Source organism: Dicentrarchus labrax, unplaced genomic scaffold, assembly GCF_905237075.1.
Source record: "Dicentrarchus labrax unplaced genomic scaffold, dlabrax2021, whole genome shotgun sequence".
Lineage (NCBI taxonomy): Eukaryota > Metazoa > Chordata > Actinopteri > Moronidae > Dicentrarchus > Dicentrarchus labrax.
This window is the reverse complement of record NW_026136720.1, coordinates 31,137,801-31,154,248: the sequence shown is the minus strand read 5'-3', so window position 1 is coordinate 31,154,248 and position 16,448 is coordinate 31,137,801. Positions and strand designations below refer to the sequence as shown.

The following is a 16,448-nucleotide window of genomic DNA, read 5'->3' as shown; positions in this document are numbered from 1 at the left end:
CTGGACAGAGTTAGGTTCAGGACAAATGTATATAGTGGCCCAGGGGCTGCACACAGCATCTCAAAAGATGTTTTTATCCTAATACTGTAAATAAAAACATCGTAGTTACACATTCTCCTTTTTCTTGCACAGGGGCAGGTTTGCATACAATTATAACTTTACCATGAACAAAACTAGCTGACTATCTTGCTAGCTAACATGATAAGCATGAAAAAGACCATCCATTTAGTGTAGCAGAGCCTTTCCAGTGAGGACTATAAGGACTTATAGTCGGTAAAAGCGGTTAACAGGAATACAGCTGCAGGTACCTATGGAGTAGGTTTTTAATTTATAGTTGAGTGTCAGGTTTTACCTATTGATATCACCACCAATTAAGGCATGTACTGCACATGATCACGTCATATTGGGCTTTAACTATATCCTCTAGAATAACAGTGTGTACATTGTTTAATTTACTCACTGATACAGAGCAACTGTGATATACACATATACTTAAAGAACAAGTATTACATCCAGGTAACATTAGATCTCTTTACTGAGCGAGCTACTGTTGTGTGACCAGGCTTGGGGAGTAACGGATTACATGTAACAGGAGTTACATAATCAGAATACAAGAAAAGTTAACTGTAAACCATACAGAAAAAAAAGATGTAACCAGATTACAGTGACATACAGCATATTAAAAATGGGGATTATTAGCAGACTTAAAATTTTAAATACATTTAAAAATAAAACACAATATGTGCGAATGCACAGTGTCTTCATATTACATACAAAACTTGCATGTTTATAAGTTTATATAAGTTTTGATTTAAGGCTGAAGAATATAGCAGGAGACCTGAAGGAGAGGTTGCTATGTTTAGTTTTGACATTCTTCCACCATATTACATAGGGCAGATTGGTCTCGCCTATATGTGTCATCGCTTGCATTTTAATGTGGTAATTTCTGTTTATTTACTCTTAAGGAAATGGAATTCTTATTACTACCAATCATGCGTTCCGCAAGACATGTAGTTTGTCACACAGTAGAAATGTTTGCTAATGATTCCACTAAGTACGGTAAGTAATAAGAGCAGTAGTTAATTACTGAACTCATTAGCATAGCTAGTTATGTTTAATCTATAACACATTATCATAACTTTAAATTTTCTGACAGAAATCAAGTGCTGGTTTCTTTTAAACACAAATTGAATGTCAATCTCTTTGAGCCGCGGACACTTCATCACCTCAGGGTCCCCTCTTTAAAACACTCAGAAACAACAGCACTGCTGTGTACCTGTAAATCATTCTGACTGCTGGAAAAATATCACACACACAAGCAGGAAACACATTTGTGCGTGCTGTCTTACCCGTCTACATGCACACACACACACACACACACACACACACACACACACACACACACACACACACACACACACACACACACACTTCATTATAATGTATGTCTGAGTTGGATCCAAAATAACATTTGTTGCTGCTGTGTTCCAGATTAGACAGAAACACTTACAAGGTTCTTAACCCCTCTACTCCTCCACCCCCCCTCTCTCTCCACACACACACACAGGACCCACACAAACCTCCCACATATTGCCACAGAGGGGCTATTGGTCTGTGACTAATGAAATCATTCTTGGCAGAGATACAAAAGAGCTCAGCTGGAGATAAACACTTTTTTGTCTACTTCCTCCCCTCTCTAAAAACACACACTTGCAACATTTTTATTGGTGTTTAAATGTTTCTTGGTCTGGTGCTACATTGCCGTGACAAGTTGATGTTGTGTTGTGTGCCAGTGTTATTAGCACTCTCTGTAACACATCTGATTTCACACGCAGTAATCAACAAATTGTGTACATGCCTCTCAATCCGCTCTTTTCGTTTTACTTTCCTCTCTCCCTTTCCTTTGTCTTCCTCTTTATCCTCCTTCCTCTGTGCACCTTCCTGTGCTCTGAAACTCGCCCACCCCCTCACACATTTTATATCCTTTTTTATGTAGAAATTGAGAAATTAGTGTATAATTACCAACAAAGGCCTGACTGCTCGATCTGTATAATTGTCTCTACCATACATTGCAATTATCTGCAATGTTAGCTATTTTGAGTCAAAAACAAGTAATAATGGGGTGTTTTATGTTACAGAGATTGTCTGACTGTAATCACAATAATCCTCAATCATCTCCACCTACTGTATATGTGCTATGCTAGTCATCTCCATATACACGGAAAACACCTAAAATAACATAATTACATGATGAGATATACATGTCAGTGTGTGGGGATCTGCAGAAATAGGAGTACAATTTAGAGAGTACTCTTGTAATAGTTGCCTAAGAAAAATTTTTTGTCTCATCTCTCATGAAAATCTGGTGAATTTAGTCAACAGGCAATGTAAACAAGCAGAGGGGCAAACAGTACCTCTAATTTTAGTAACATAATCATCGTTTTCGACCATTCCCAGAGAATTATCACCCAACTGTACAATTCCCCACAGATCTGCTGGGCATTTTAGCATCTTTCAGCTTGTTTTTAGCTGCAGCAGGAACCTGTTTGGAACAGTGCCTTAGGAGCTCAATACGCTGCATTTGGAAAACACGCTGCAAATACAGAAAACATAACAGAATACAGAAAGTCCTTGCAAGTAGCACAAACAACAATGTGAACTGTTTCCTGAGGACACTAAACAGTGATGAACATGGCTGGGACATGCTTGTATTTGCCACAGTTTGTGACTAATGAAGGTCTGTGTATCATTCATTTCTGTTTATGTTGTGGATTCCTTCATTGTGCGCATGCGCTGAAAGTGACTGCTGCATGCATCTCGCAGGACCTAGTAGAGCGAAAAAGTGGAATTCTATCATTTTTATATAATTTTTAATGATTTCTGGGGAGATTTGGTGTATATGACAGAACTTTAACTACCCAGTTCACCAGTATTAACAAAAGACCTGTAGCCTGCATAATAATATAGACATTATTAGACCAGAAATATCCAGAGGTACAGGATATAAAAGACCAAACACTTTATTAGTAAGGAGTCTGTTTGTGAAGTAGTGACATTTAGTTTTGTATTCACTAACTTACAATATTCCCTGCCTATTCCTGGAAGACCTCCTTCCTTAAATAATCCCCATACAGACAACTACTATCTAATTTACATAATCCCCCCTCAGTGTGGATCTGTATGTGATCATGATGCTGATGAGGTGGGGATAATTTGTACTTGGGTTTTAGTGGTGATGAGGTACTCTGGATGTTACAAATAGAACTAATTCACCAAAAGTTGATAGGGTATGTTTTAGTAAGGATGCTCTCTCACCAAGTCATACAGCAATTATCGTACAGGTATTAAATCACTAATGAAGCTGCTTTGACGAGTCAGTTAGGGGAAGTGTTGTTGTCACTTCTTATACTATTTCTAGTGCTTCACAGGATAACTGTTGAAACTCATTTGCTTAAAAGCATATCGGTGCAGGTAAAATAATATTATATTTAATGCAGACATCCTTGCACACTGTAGGAAACTCTATTTATGTGCACTGGGTCACTCCTACCTTCCTAACAGGCTACAGTCTCTCTTTCATCACTGATGAACCTGGTTATTATCTCTGATTATTATATCATTTTTCAAAATTTCTAATCTTTTTGAACCATCCCAATCAGGTTTCCACCCCAAATGTAGCACAGAAACAGCCCTTGTTAAGATCACAAACAACCTCCTCCCTGCAGCTGATTCTGGTCATCTCTCTCTAGTCCTTCTGGACCTCACCACAGCCTTTGGTTGTCCACCACAGAGTTCCACAGGGTTTAGTGTTCAAGCCCGTCCTGTTCATTATCTACCTCCTCCCTCTTGGCAATATCTTCCGGCACTATTGTATTAATTTCCCTTTTATACTGACGATACACAACTCTACATGTCCACTAAGCCCACTTCAGCTGTCCCCTCGACTACCCTCACTGTTTGTCTCCATGATGTAAAGATATGGATGACAAACCTCTACCTTAAATTCAACAATAGTAAAACTGAAATACTGCTCATTGGTTCTAAATCCACACTCTCAAAAAATTATATTCACTCCCCATTGCTCAGGCCACCATAAACTCTCCACTGTCTTCTTCCATCTGTGAAACATCTCCAGACTACACCCTGCCTTAACACTCCACGGGAGCAGTCAATGCTTTGTTCACATCATGCATTGACTAATGCAGTGCAATTCTGGCTGGCATCCCCAACAATTTGTTCACTGACTTCAACTCATCCAGACCTCTGCGGCACAGATCCTTACAAGTATACAGAACATGCCACTCTTCTGCTGATTCAATTACACTGGCTCCCTGTATTACAATGAATCAACTTTAAAATTTTACTATGAACCTTTAAAGCAGTTCTTAGTCTATCCCCTGCTTATCTCACCGACCTCCTTCAGACTTACACTCCCTCTTGTTCCCTTTAGTCAGTCAGTTAGCCAGCAGGTCTACTGGCACAGCCAGTCATCAACCTCAGCACAATGGGTGCCAGGACCTTCTCCTATGCTGCAGCCAAACTGTGGAACTCCTTTCCCTCTCACAGCCGTATACAGGAATCTATTACAGATTTTAAAACTGCTCTTAAAACCCATCTTTTTGAACAGCATTAAATGCATCTTATTTTATAACGATTTTTTTAACTTATTGCTGCCCTGTTGTTTATTGTGTCTTATTGTTGATTGTAAGGATTTAATTATGTTTTGTAACATTTTGTTAATTGTATGTTTTTAATTGTATTGGTGTTTTATATGATGGAAGGTGACCTTGACTGACAGGAAAAGCCATTAAATAAAATGTATTATTATTATTTACTTTTTTGTTCCAAAAATGTTTTACTAATATTTTTCTTTGAATCTGCATGCTCCCTTGAGGTAAATGCAGGCTGCAGATCAGACTGCACACGACAGAAACAGTACAACAAAACAGAAAAACAAAAATAAGATTTGATACACGGACAACAACAACAAGCGTGTCCCAGTCATGTTCATCACTTTTTATTATCCTGTAGAAATAGTTCCCATTATTGTCTGTGCTACTTGGAGTGTTTCTGTATCTGGTTGTGTTTTCTGTATTTACAGTGTATTTCCTGGGTTGTCAAATTGATTGAAGATTTTCTTAATTTGCTAGTGTCTTGTCTATTTGCATGTGTTTTCTGAAGTTGCGGACTGCATTGAGCTCTCAGAGCCACTTTTTGCAAATAAAAAAACCCTACGACCAGCACTAAGCTAATTAGCAACTGGCTGATGAACATAATGGAGCATTTAGCAGCTAAAGAGCCACGTTCTTTTCTCAGAAGTGGGTGGAGAACAATCTAGAGCTAAAAAGAAATTGTTGGTGCCAACTCTGTTGCAACACTGGATGTGTTAGTAGGCTGTTGTTTAACCGTAAACCAACTTTATATGTCAATGTTGTGTTTACAGCTTGTTGGAAAAATATGAATAATGGTTGTCTATTTTTCTTAAAATTATAGTCTCAAGTAGTAAGACTAATGTTCAGATATTCAGCGGGACTGTGTAATGTGATTTCCCACCATGTGTTTCAGAGAACCCAACATATTTTAGTAGAAAATATTTCTCCTAGGTTGAAGTCTTTAAACTTTACCTTGACTAGTAGAGGTGTCTTTGATGTGGAGGTCACACTAATTGGTTGGCTATACAGTTATAATTTTTCCTCCAATATCTAGATTTCAAGGCTTTCTGGGTGGTCTCACTGCATATTTCAGTGATTGTGTGTGTGTATAGAACTGTGCAAAGTAAGCCAGAGGTGGGGTGGTTCACCTCTTAACGAACAATCAGTGTGCAGGATAAAAGAGTCCCTCCTCCTCTCTGATGTTGGGACTTGGTGATGTTATTATCATATACCTTTGTGGGGCTGAACTGATTAAACATGAATGGTTGTGAGGCACGGTGCCTCATTTGTGTTTTCTCTCTCGTGGGACAGTCAAGGGTAGTATGCATTTAGATGACAGCCTTTGGCAGTTTTTCCCACAAGACCAAGAATGTAAAGATTTTATTTTTCTCTCTACAGTCGGCCATCATGTCTCCTCCAGATCAATAGTATCATTTTGAACCAGATGAATAGTTGTTTTCCTCAGAGTGTAATAATGTAAATTCTGTTATTATTTATGTTATCCGGACGGGGGATTTCTGGGGGGCTTTTAGCAACATGTCCATCTGGAAACTCCATAAATCACCTCAGCGCTGTTGTCGTCATGCTGCCCTCTGTCTGTCTCTGAGGTTGTGTTCACTGGTGGCTGCTGAGCACAGTACAGTTGCCCGATATGGCAGCTACATTTTCAGCAGTTAGCAGAGATGAGGCAGAGAAGCTGGAGGTCGTCAGAGGAAAAAACAGGTAATATTAGTGTTACATGAAGACAAAAATATTGGATTTTGATATAAAAATATAAAGAAATTGAGTTTTTTGGCATACATTGTTAAATAGGGGTACAGTTTGACTGAGCATGCAATCTTAAAGGTTGAACTGGACTTGGTTACATGGAGCTGGTAGCTGAGTCTCATTTTTCTTTTGAGGGTGGACAATATTTTTCAGTCCTGTCAGACTGTGTTGGTAGCTGAGATATCAGCATTATTTTAAACTCTGTGTACCGTGTCAAATCTTCCCATTGGTTGCTCTGATGGTCACTGTTTTTATTAACAATATCCTGAAAAACTTCTGAACCGGGAAGCACACTGTGAAAACAAGCAACTGTGAGTTTTTAACATGGTGATTTTGATATTTTTTGCTTTTTCCCTCTGTTTTTATCTGGTGAAATACGCACAGTAATTGAGGTAGCCCACAATTTGAGGTACTACTAGCAGATTATCTGACTAATCTGACTAAATTTTATAGGGATAAATGGTAAAACTTAGAAACTAACTACTTATAAACTAAATTAGATTTTTGCTGATTTAGTTATTACTTTTTAATGTCAGTTTTCAGGAGCTTTAAAAAAGAACACATTTGAGAGAGATTGTTTGTATAAAATGTAGCATTCTATTGAAAATCTCTGATAAATCAGCGTGTTTTATGTTGTAGATGAAGTTGATCTGAAGCACACGTGTGGACACCAAGCACCCAGAACCAAAGAACAAACAGCATATCTGCTTGCATTTGGCCTCATACCTTGGGTTGAACGTCAAACCACTGGCTCGATCCTTTTGACAGGCTCCTCTCCACTGGCACCCCCCGCCTTCAGCAACACCTCTGTATCGACGGCACCCCTGTGATTACTGCCCAGGCTGCCAAACAAGCCTCAGAGATGTTAACAGCCGTCAGACGTGCAAGGCCATCATAGCAGCCCCAACCCTGCAGCTTTGCCTTCAACAGCCACTGAATCCGATATTACCTGATCAAGGGCTAAGTCTAGTTTGTAGTCAAGGCTCTAGTTGTCCCCCTATTTGGAGTTCCAGAGGGGCTCTCTTTTGGCCCTCTCAACTCCTCTTTCTGCAGCCAACCCCTCCCTCATCAGCAGTGAATTCTAACACAGCAACCACTTTCCTATGCTTCCTCTCGCATTAATTCCACACACTAGGAATGGCTTACAAGGCTAAGCAGGGTGCACTCCAATCTCTCCAGGACTTTCCATGCCAGCCAGTCTCAATAATTCTGCTCTGCCTTCCCTGAGGAGCCCTGGCCAGCACTCCTTCAGACCTTGATTCAGCTCCATACAGACTCCTCTCTGGTGGATTGACCTTCTTAATCCAGTCAGGAGTGCATACTCACTCCCTAGCTTCCAGTAAGGACTGACAGTCGGTCTTATTTAATTTCCTCCTTTTTTCTTTTTATCCAGGTGGTTGCCACTTGCACATCCAGCGAATACAGAGAAACAATAATATTCATGACAGATGTAAGAGATAAAAGGAGAATGTATTTGATCTTATTTTTCGCTCCACCAATATCTGCGTCTTTTCAATACAGCCAATGGATGGCGAGGTCTTGTTTTAGCTAACATCAACCATCAATTGTGGTACCTGGACATATTTTCTGAGGTGGTACACTGCGTACCACCTCAGAAAATATGTAAAAGGTTTGAGAAACTCTCAAAGTGTATTCTACAGTGCTGGCTTAGAGCTGAACAATGTACCACTGACTCCTGGATATATTTGTATATTTTATATTTGTCACCTCTTTAACAGATTCCATCTGTGCTCTGTCGTCCTACAGGGCAGAACCTATTCTGCAGCGAATAAAGGAGGACCGGACCCGGGTGGTGTCTCCCTCTTTTGACAACATCAAGTATGACACCTTTGAGATTGAGGAGTATCCGCTGTCTGCTCAGGGCTTTGACTGGGAGCTATGGTGTCGCTACCTCAACCCACCAAAATCCTGGTGGACACAACGCAACCACACAGCCCCTATCAGGTAAATACAGGAATTACATTAAAGTATTTCTGAGCTGAACGATTTTGTTTTGTGCTAAACAAGAGGAAGTGGAATTCAAAAATCATTAAAAAACAAACAAAGAAACCTGTTAGACAGTTTTGTTTCACTGAAGAAAATGTATTGTTATCACGAAAGAAGTGAGACACCAGCAAAATAATCTACCAGAGCAGTATTAATTATTAATAATTTGACTTGAAGCATATTGAAGTGGGTTGATAAGATCACTTGCTAAGCTCATTATTTTTACATTATAATTTCTTACACTAATCTGCATGAATAATTATTATGTATGTAAATTCTGGTAAGTGTAGTGTCAATATTCTAACCCATATAAAACCTGGGGGTTGCAGCACAGCCAAAAGCACATTAAGTGAAACATGTAAAAGTCTCATCAGAAGCAGTGGGCAATAACACAGATTTAAACAGGAAAGTAGATAATTTTTGTCATTCTAGGTGACCTACGGTGTGTATAGTCATTGTACACACTGTAAAATTGATATAATGATCCAGTTCTTCAATACCCTTGGCCAGGAAAACAGTGCCAATATGACAGATAAAGACAGCAGAGGCTACAACAGCCCAGCAACAACAGCAAAATTGCCTACTCACCAATGTGCGCAAGAGGGTAATACGTCTGTCGTTGTGGTTCATGGCAAGCCAATCAATGATGCAGTGTTTATAGATTTGGACAAAGACAAGAGGACATATCCTGCTCAATACTGTAATGGAGGAAGATGAATTCCCCCATTATTTATTTCTCCATCTCCGTAAGTACTTTTTCTCAGGTGCAATTTGTCCCTGGCTTTGCTCACAAGGACCACTTATTGTCATTGTGTAATCACTTTCAAGGCAGTTCAGTCAAAAAAATGACTAATTAAATAAAACCCCTTGAGGCAAATTGTGATTTGTGATACTGGGCTATTTTAAAGGACTTGACTTTACTTGACTCATTTCTGAAGTAAACACCTACACATATAATATATAGGTATATTTCATTTCATTTAATGATTAATGAGAAATAAACCTGAGTTGCAAACATATAGGGAATGTGCACCACTAAAGCATTATTGGCTGTTCTCTGGCCTTCTCCTAATGTAGTTTTCACATGAAACTTATTTCTAAAAAAGCTGTAAACGGACAACCTGGTAATCTAGTACTCTGGTAGTAATCTGGTACAAAGCCCCCTTAGTGAGGCAAGGGGGAGCTGAAGGGCAGGTTTACAGTAAGACAAGGATACTGTGTGAGGTGAATTTGAGTTGTACTCCCTCTTTGAATCGTAACTCTGTCAAATCTTAACGGACATGAAACAGATATTGGTATATGTGATACATCTCTAGTGCCAATCACAAATAAACATCCATAAATCTGCTAAGGCATGTCAGAAAAAAGACCAAATTTTGCACTTTTCGTAAAGTGATGGTTGTGCAATTATGAAGTACTAATAGCTAATTCAGCATACTTTTAATAGTGCGAGTTTGCTGAAGGACAAGCAGTTCAGGAAAAATATCCAGATCCAAAATCCCTCTGTATGGGATTTAAAATACAGTATAGTAGGCAATTGTGGCTAATAGCATAGTTAGTGTGAGTGGTAGTGAAAAATGAATCATGTTCCGGACAGGTTCAAAAATAATGTTAAAATCACCTACCTCTAAAGAAAACCATCAATGCCAACACCCACTTAGCACCTCTGCATTGATTTATTAAGAAAGTCAACATTTCGGTCACAAGGTTCTTTCTCAAGACATTTGCTTGAATTGATTTGATTCTGTATACAACAAAAGAGACCATGCAAGTGGTGTGCGTGTTGCTTTGTGCTTATCAAAATCACCCACCTCCCCTAGAGAAATAAATCAAATCCATGTTAACACATTTAAATCTCTCCAGGTCTGCTAGCCCCATTTGTGACCTCAGCACTCTGTACATCACTTTGAGCACATAGCATTCCCTGAACAAACCTTTATTAAAGATAAAAGGGTTGCTAGGGAGGAACATTTCAATCCAGTATTTTCCATAGAGGGAGAATATGTGATTTAAACACTAGTTTCATTTTCTAATTCCAGCAGAAAGTTGACCCTTTTATTTAATTAAAAATGACTTTGGAGCTGTTTTATATTTATAACCATGCTGGAAAACCAAATGCCAATGAATTATATTCTTTATTTATAATGACGTGTGTTATGGAGAAAACAATTTGTGTTTATTTCATGAATCTGAAGCTGCATGTGTTTGCTGCGTAGCTCTTTATCTCATGTACTCAATATTCTGTACTATAAAAATTATATTGTTGAGACTGAACAGTATAAAACACACTGATGTTTGATATATTAATAGTAATATCATTGTGCTGTTATCTGGAAGCTGTAGAGAAAAGAATATATTCAGAGCCGGTGGTGGGAGGGTCTCGTTTCTATTAGCATTTTGGGTTTCAAAATTTCTGGCTGTTTGCCAATCTGCGTATCCACAGGGATAGAGAAATTCACCCAAACAAGCTGTTTTTGCAGCGGTGTTGTATTTCATATTGATAACAGGAGATGTGTGGGACTGACAGCATGAATACTAATAGGAGTTATTTTTCTTTCCTGTTGATTCAGTTTGATGTTGATGAAAGATCTGGTTGCTTTCCCCCCACCGATTTCCTCAAAATGTCCTGAATTTGTTGTGTTAGGCGAGGGCTTCATTTTGACAGCTGAATCATTTGTAAGTATAATGTACGGCATAGGTTTATCATGAAAGACTAAGGCCTGTGTGTAGAGCATAAAATGTGCAGCACACTTGAAAAATAGATCTTGGGGGCCTTGATGCCCAGTGTGGGGCTAATTGTAGGTTAGGACTGTGTTGTGTGCATGTCTTGAAGAATATTTTGCATTTAAACCCCCTAATTGCTATGCATTTTTCTGGAAAAAACATTTATTTTTTTACTTCTTTCTTTTCTCTGACCTCCTCTCTTTCCTCCCTTCACCCTCTATTTTAGGAGCCCTGCTCTGATTGGCTGCTTTGTGGTCGACAGGAAGTACTTTGAGGAGATCGGCCTGCTAGACGAAGGCATGGAAATTTACGGTGGAGAAAACGTTGAGCTCGGCATCAGGGTGAGTCAGTTTAAGAACCAACACTATACATTTCTGCACTACAGCATGCAGCCCTCAATGGACTAAAAATATCTGTAACAGTGTCATTTGTGTCCTGTATACCGTAGAGGCATCCACCATTGTCACCTTCCAAATTGAAATATCCTGAATAGCAGACATGTCCAGCATGCAGAAAAAGAAGAATGACCTTTCCTTTGACAGAATGGGGGCTTTATCAGTCATTCACATTATTCATTCAGCCTGACTCAAGCAAACTGAGCAGATTACTAATGATGTAACAACTGCCAGATAACACTGTGACTCAATGGAATAAAATTACATTAGAAATTACTTTTTATTTTCATGGACATTTATTACATTATGATGAATACATTTTTTATTTTAGTTAGTTAGCATTCACAGGTTTAAAATCATTCTCAGCCCGCTTAATGAGGTAATAACATAAATAGTTACTGCACATCTCTAAACTAGTCTCCAGAGGCACAAGGCTGCAAAAGCACCATCCTCTTGAGACTGCAAATCAGTCCCAAGAGGACACAACTGTTGGAAAAGCTTTGAGACTGTATGTACACAAGAGACATTCAAGGGAAACTGTTGACTCAGGTTTAGTGCATAGTGATTTACAGTGTTGTGTCAGGGCAGTACAGGTTTGCTCATCAGCCCAGGCCTGACTGACGCTGATCCAAGCCACTGGGTTAAGAACAAAAAGGTATAATTCTCTCAGGCTTGACCACATAGGGTTCAGATTTAGTAGTATAGGAGAAGCTGATTGTTGTGATTGTTGTACTGTGCTTTCTATACTCAAAAAGAAAAACACATAATGCAATGCAGCCACACTGTCATTAAAGGTCCAGTGTATAATATTTGGGAGCCTCTATTGGCAGAAATGGAATATAATATTCATTCGTTAGAGTATAATCACCTGAATATTGAAATGGTTATGTTTGTTTTTTTACCTTAGAACAAGCCATTCATATGTACAGATGCCACAGGTCATCTTCCATTGAGGCCGCCATGTTGAACCACCAAGTTTCTACAGTTCTTCAGTTTTTCCTTCGCACTTGGAAGGGGAGGGTGAAGCAAGGGAGTTGCAATCTATAGATACCACTAAATCCCATACATTGGACCTTTAAGGTCAGAGAAAGATCATGGTTGGGTCTCTCTGGTCTTCTGTATAAAAGTCGGACTACCTACACGCCCATCAGCACCCGGACCTACACACCCTTATAGTTGCTACATGAAGAGCACACTACTTCTGCAAATCTCCCACTTTCCATATGGTGTGAACTTATAAACTATATCTAGAATGATCCTCAGGAGCTGTGCTGCTGCTGACAGCTTGTTCTGTGGGCAGTGACGGCCAGATAGAGGTCAGATTTGCAATGAAGGCATGGAAGCAGTATTGTCAACTTAGCAATGCTAATATTTTGCGCGGAAATCGGCAATTTATGCGGCGAAAGTGCGGCGTATTTGAAAAAATGCGCCCCCCCCCCGCATAAATATGCGGACTTTGGCTGATTATGCATTGAATTATGCGATCGCATAATCGCGTTTTTCTGGAAGGACTGACCAGATAGTTTGCTACAAAGAACTGTCTTGGAAGTTGTCATTGGAAACTGTATGGAAACCACCATCTATCACCGTCTTTCACAGTCTTCAAACCACCAGATCTTTTCTATTGAGAAAACGCTAAAACCCCCGTAGCTACCAGTACTTCCTGGTACCACTATAGTTAGACCGCAAACGTATATAGATTGAAGACTGGCAAAATGTATTCTTGAGTGAGCTTGGGATTTTGTGATCACGCGAGTCCAGCTGCCTCACAAGGTTACGTCTTTATACACCAATCAGCCTTGACATTATGACCACCTGGGAACCCTGGTGGTCATAATGTTATACAGCCCCATACCAACAAACTGTGATGCATCTGATGCGTCTAGCAATCACAATTTGGCACTTGTCAAAGTCGCTCCAGTCCTCACGCTGCCCTTTTTTTTTTTCTTCTAACACATCAACTTTGAGGACCGAAGGTTCACTTGCTGCCTGATATATCTCACTGATTGACAGGAGCCATGATCACCAGATAATCTGTGTTATTCACTTCACCAGTCAGTGCTCATAATGTTATAGCTGATCAGTGTATATACAACAGGCTTCATAAAAACTATATGCACTTAGAGGTAGAGTGAGATTCATACTTAATCTTTTTAACTTAATAGTTAAGTAATTACATCATGGATATTTAAACTTAGAGACATCTGAACTCTTTGAGCAGGCTTTAGTAACTTCTCTTTGAAAATAGATGACAACACTGTATGGAAGGTTCAAAGGTACTTACCATCAATGTATCACCTATGTAACATGTTTACAGAACGTTATGTACAGGGTAACGGTAGGGACGAAAGAGCTGAACAAGCAGGCATCTATCACTGTCCTTGGTGGCGGATGTTTCTTGCTTGGAGAGAGTGGCAAAGTTTCCACAGTAATTGTATGCCGCTATCCACCTCCCTTAATGCAGATTGCCCTCCACCGAGTGTGAATTCATACAGTCACACTGTAGTGAAAGGCTTAGTGAGTAGGAATCAGTTTGGATCAGTCAGGTTGCAGCGTCAGCAGGGGCTGCGTGGGTTCATCTTCAACTCAAACAAGCAAAGGATTCTATAATATGAATTATGGCACTCGAAATATTCTATTTAAAATGGCTTTGACCTGATATCATAAACATTATATGATGTCATGAATATAAATGACTAAATCTGCCAAAGGCTTAAAGTGTCCTGTTGTTTCGGCACATTGTGGGTCATTGCCAGTAATGTGTCTTTCTCTGGCTCATAAAAAGCTTTTGTGCAGGGCTCGGCCTTGACTTTCTCCATAGGAAGCTTGAATGTCAGACCTCTACAGTCAAGCATTACGAGTCTGATAATGGCTTTCTCCTTAGCGTCTCGCAGTGCAGGGACCATGAGTGCTTCTGCAACATACAGAGAGGTTATTCTCTATTATATAGCTCTTTTTGGCATATAATTCTTCAGTATAAACCCCTACTGTAGAGACAAATTGCTTGGACACCTGTTGACAGTACCACAGAGGGGACTTGGATGGCTTATTCAACATAGCATAAGCTGCGAGGCCACGAACAGCCGGTCTCTCTGTGGGAGGAGATCTCACCATTGCCTGACGACCCCAGCAGTTCGTGTTTTTCTGACCCACATCAGATGCTCCCTCCAGCTGTCGGCAGTTCTGCCAACATTACACTTTACCCTATGCACTGAAAGAGGGCCAAGCGTCATGCACAGTGCTGCGAATCAGTTGCCCTCTGCAGCTATGACAACAAACACTGAACTGAAATGAACCCATTTTGGTGGAGAGACACTTCAAAGCTACTGTTGAGCTTGTTGTGTGGTTGTTCGCACATCAGGGTTGGTTCAGGGCGGTCTAGAGCTGGAAAGATTTACCCCCACCTATCTATCTGTATGTGAGGTTTTTGAAAGGCAACAAAAGGTTAGCAAGAACATCAGTCAGCGTATTGACATTTCTTTTCCACGGCAAACACTTCCAGTGCCACAGGGGTATTTGAAGTCAGAAGCTGACATCAAATATAGCCCCAACAAGACCGCCTAGACACACACAAACACATCATCAGTGTTAGTTATTTCATACCACAGTTTTGACTATAAACACATCAAGAATGACAAGAAAAAGTCAATATTTCCATTTTTTGCTACAGTAGCAGACTGCATCTCAAAAGAGCCCTTTGCAGATCAATGATTATGTAAATCAGCAGTGATATTTTGACAGAATCAGTTCTGCATACGTGTCTCAAGGGCATTGCTCTTACTCTAACTAATTCATCATGTGTTGAGTTCAACCCAGGGTTTAAGTCAGAAACCAGCCAGTTTGTTCTATTTCTATCTCCCTCATGCCAAACACAGGCGCCTTTTGTTATCAGCGATGTGATTTTTTTCCCCCAGTTTCTGCAGAAGTGCTCCGTATCTCTGGTCTGCATGCTCCTATTGTGATAAAGATAACTTTTATGGAGCTTCATCTGCGCCATGGCCTAATATTGTGAATATTTAGTGCTCATTGTCTCATGCCGTCTTTTATCGCAACGGGCGGTCGTCCTCAGCATGATTTATAATTCACAACTTCATTTGTTGTTGCCTTTTGCCTCTCATTTTCTCATTAAAACTTTTAAAAACACAAGTCCACGAGCAAGATTTGTTCCGCGTTAAACCAAAGAAGACCGGCTGAGAGACAATTAGGGATGTAAATGTGTTGTGTTTTGTCTGGGTGACACACATACAAATCAACCAAGTTACAGACACTGCATGACAACGCACACACATAAACTGCAACTACTCAGCGTCACAATGATGTTCCATGGTGTTTTTGGTAATAGTTGGTGCATGACCCCGTTTTATCCCACAGGAGAGGGTTTTTTGTTAAGAGAGAAGATAAAACAAAAAAAAGGAAAAAGGCTTTTGGAAAGGATGACTCAAGAAGATGAAGAAAAGCTGTTCTATTCTCTCTCCCCCACTATTTCACTTTCTTCTTCTCTCTATACTTCCTGCTTTATCTCCTGTCACTTTTATCCCTTCACCTTCTCAGTTTTATGTTTCGCACTCTTTCTGAATCTCTTTTCTTTCTTTTCACTGTCCGCTTTTTCTCTCGTCTCATTCTCTATCTCGCTCTGCACACCCACACACTCAGACATAGATTGTTATGCTCGAAGAATAGCTCCTTATACTCTAACCCCGTGTTGTAAATCCTTTATAGAGAACGTTGAGGTATTTCCGAGGGAAGCGTGTATTATCTTAGAATTTGGCTTTAGTTTGTGCTCCTGCCTGGGCGCTGGGCCAGTGCTACAGTTTTACTGTTGTTCTGCAGAGGCTCTTTGCTTTGGAAGGATACAGGGAAGGAGGCTGGCCGGCAGGAGGGATTATAGCGCAAACACATAAAC

The 16,448-nt window shown here is 39.9% G+C and overlaps 1 protein-coding gene across 2 annotated transcripts in view; it reads left to right on the top strand.

The window, feature by feature from the left end:
- LOC127353436 (polypeptide N-acetylgalactosaminyltransferase 18-like) overlaps window positions 1-16,448 on the top strand; it is a 155,418-nt gene that overhangs the window by 92,670 nt on the left and 46,300 nt on the right. For both annotated transcript variants that reach the window (XM_051382682.1, XM_051382681.1), the window contains exons 5-6: window positions 8,187-8,384; window positions 11,377-11,491. In XM_051382682.1, the coding sequence (XP_051238642.1) occupies window positions 8,187-8,384; window positions 11,377-11,491 (313 nt within the window). The remainder of the gene's footprint in view (window positions 1-8,186; window positions 8,385-11,376; window positions 11,492-16,448) is intronic.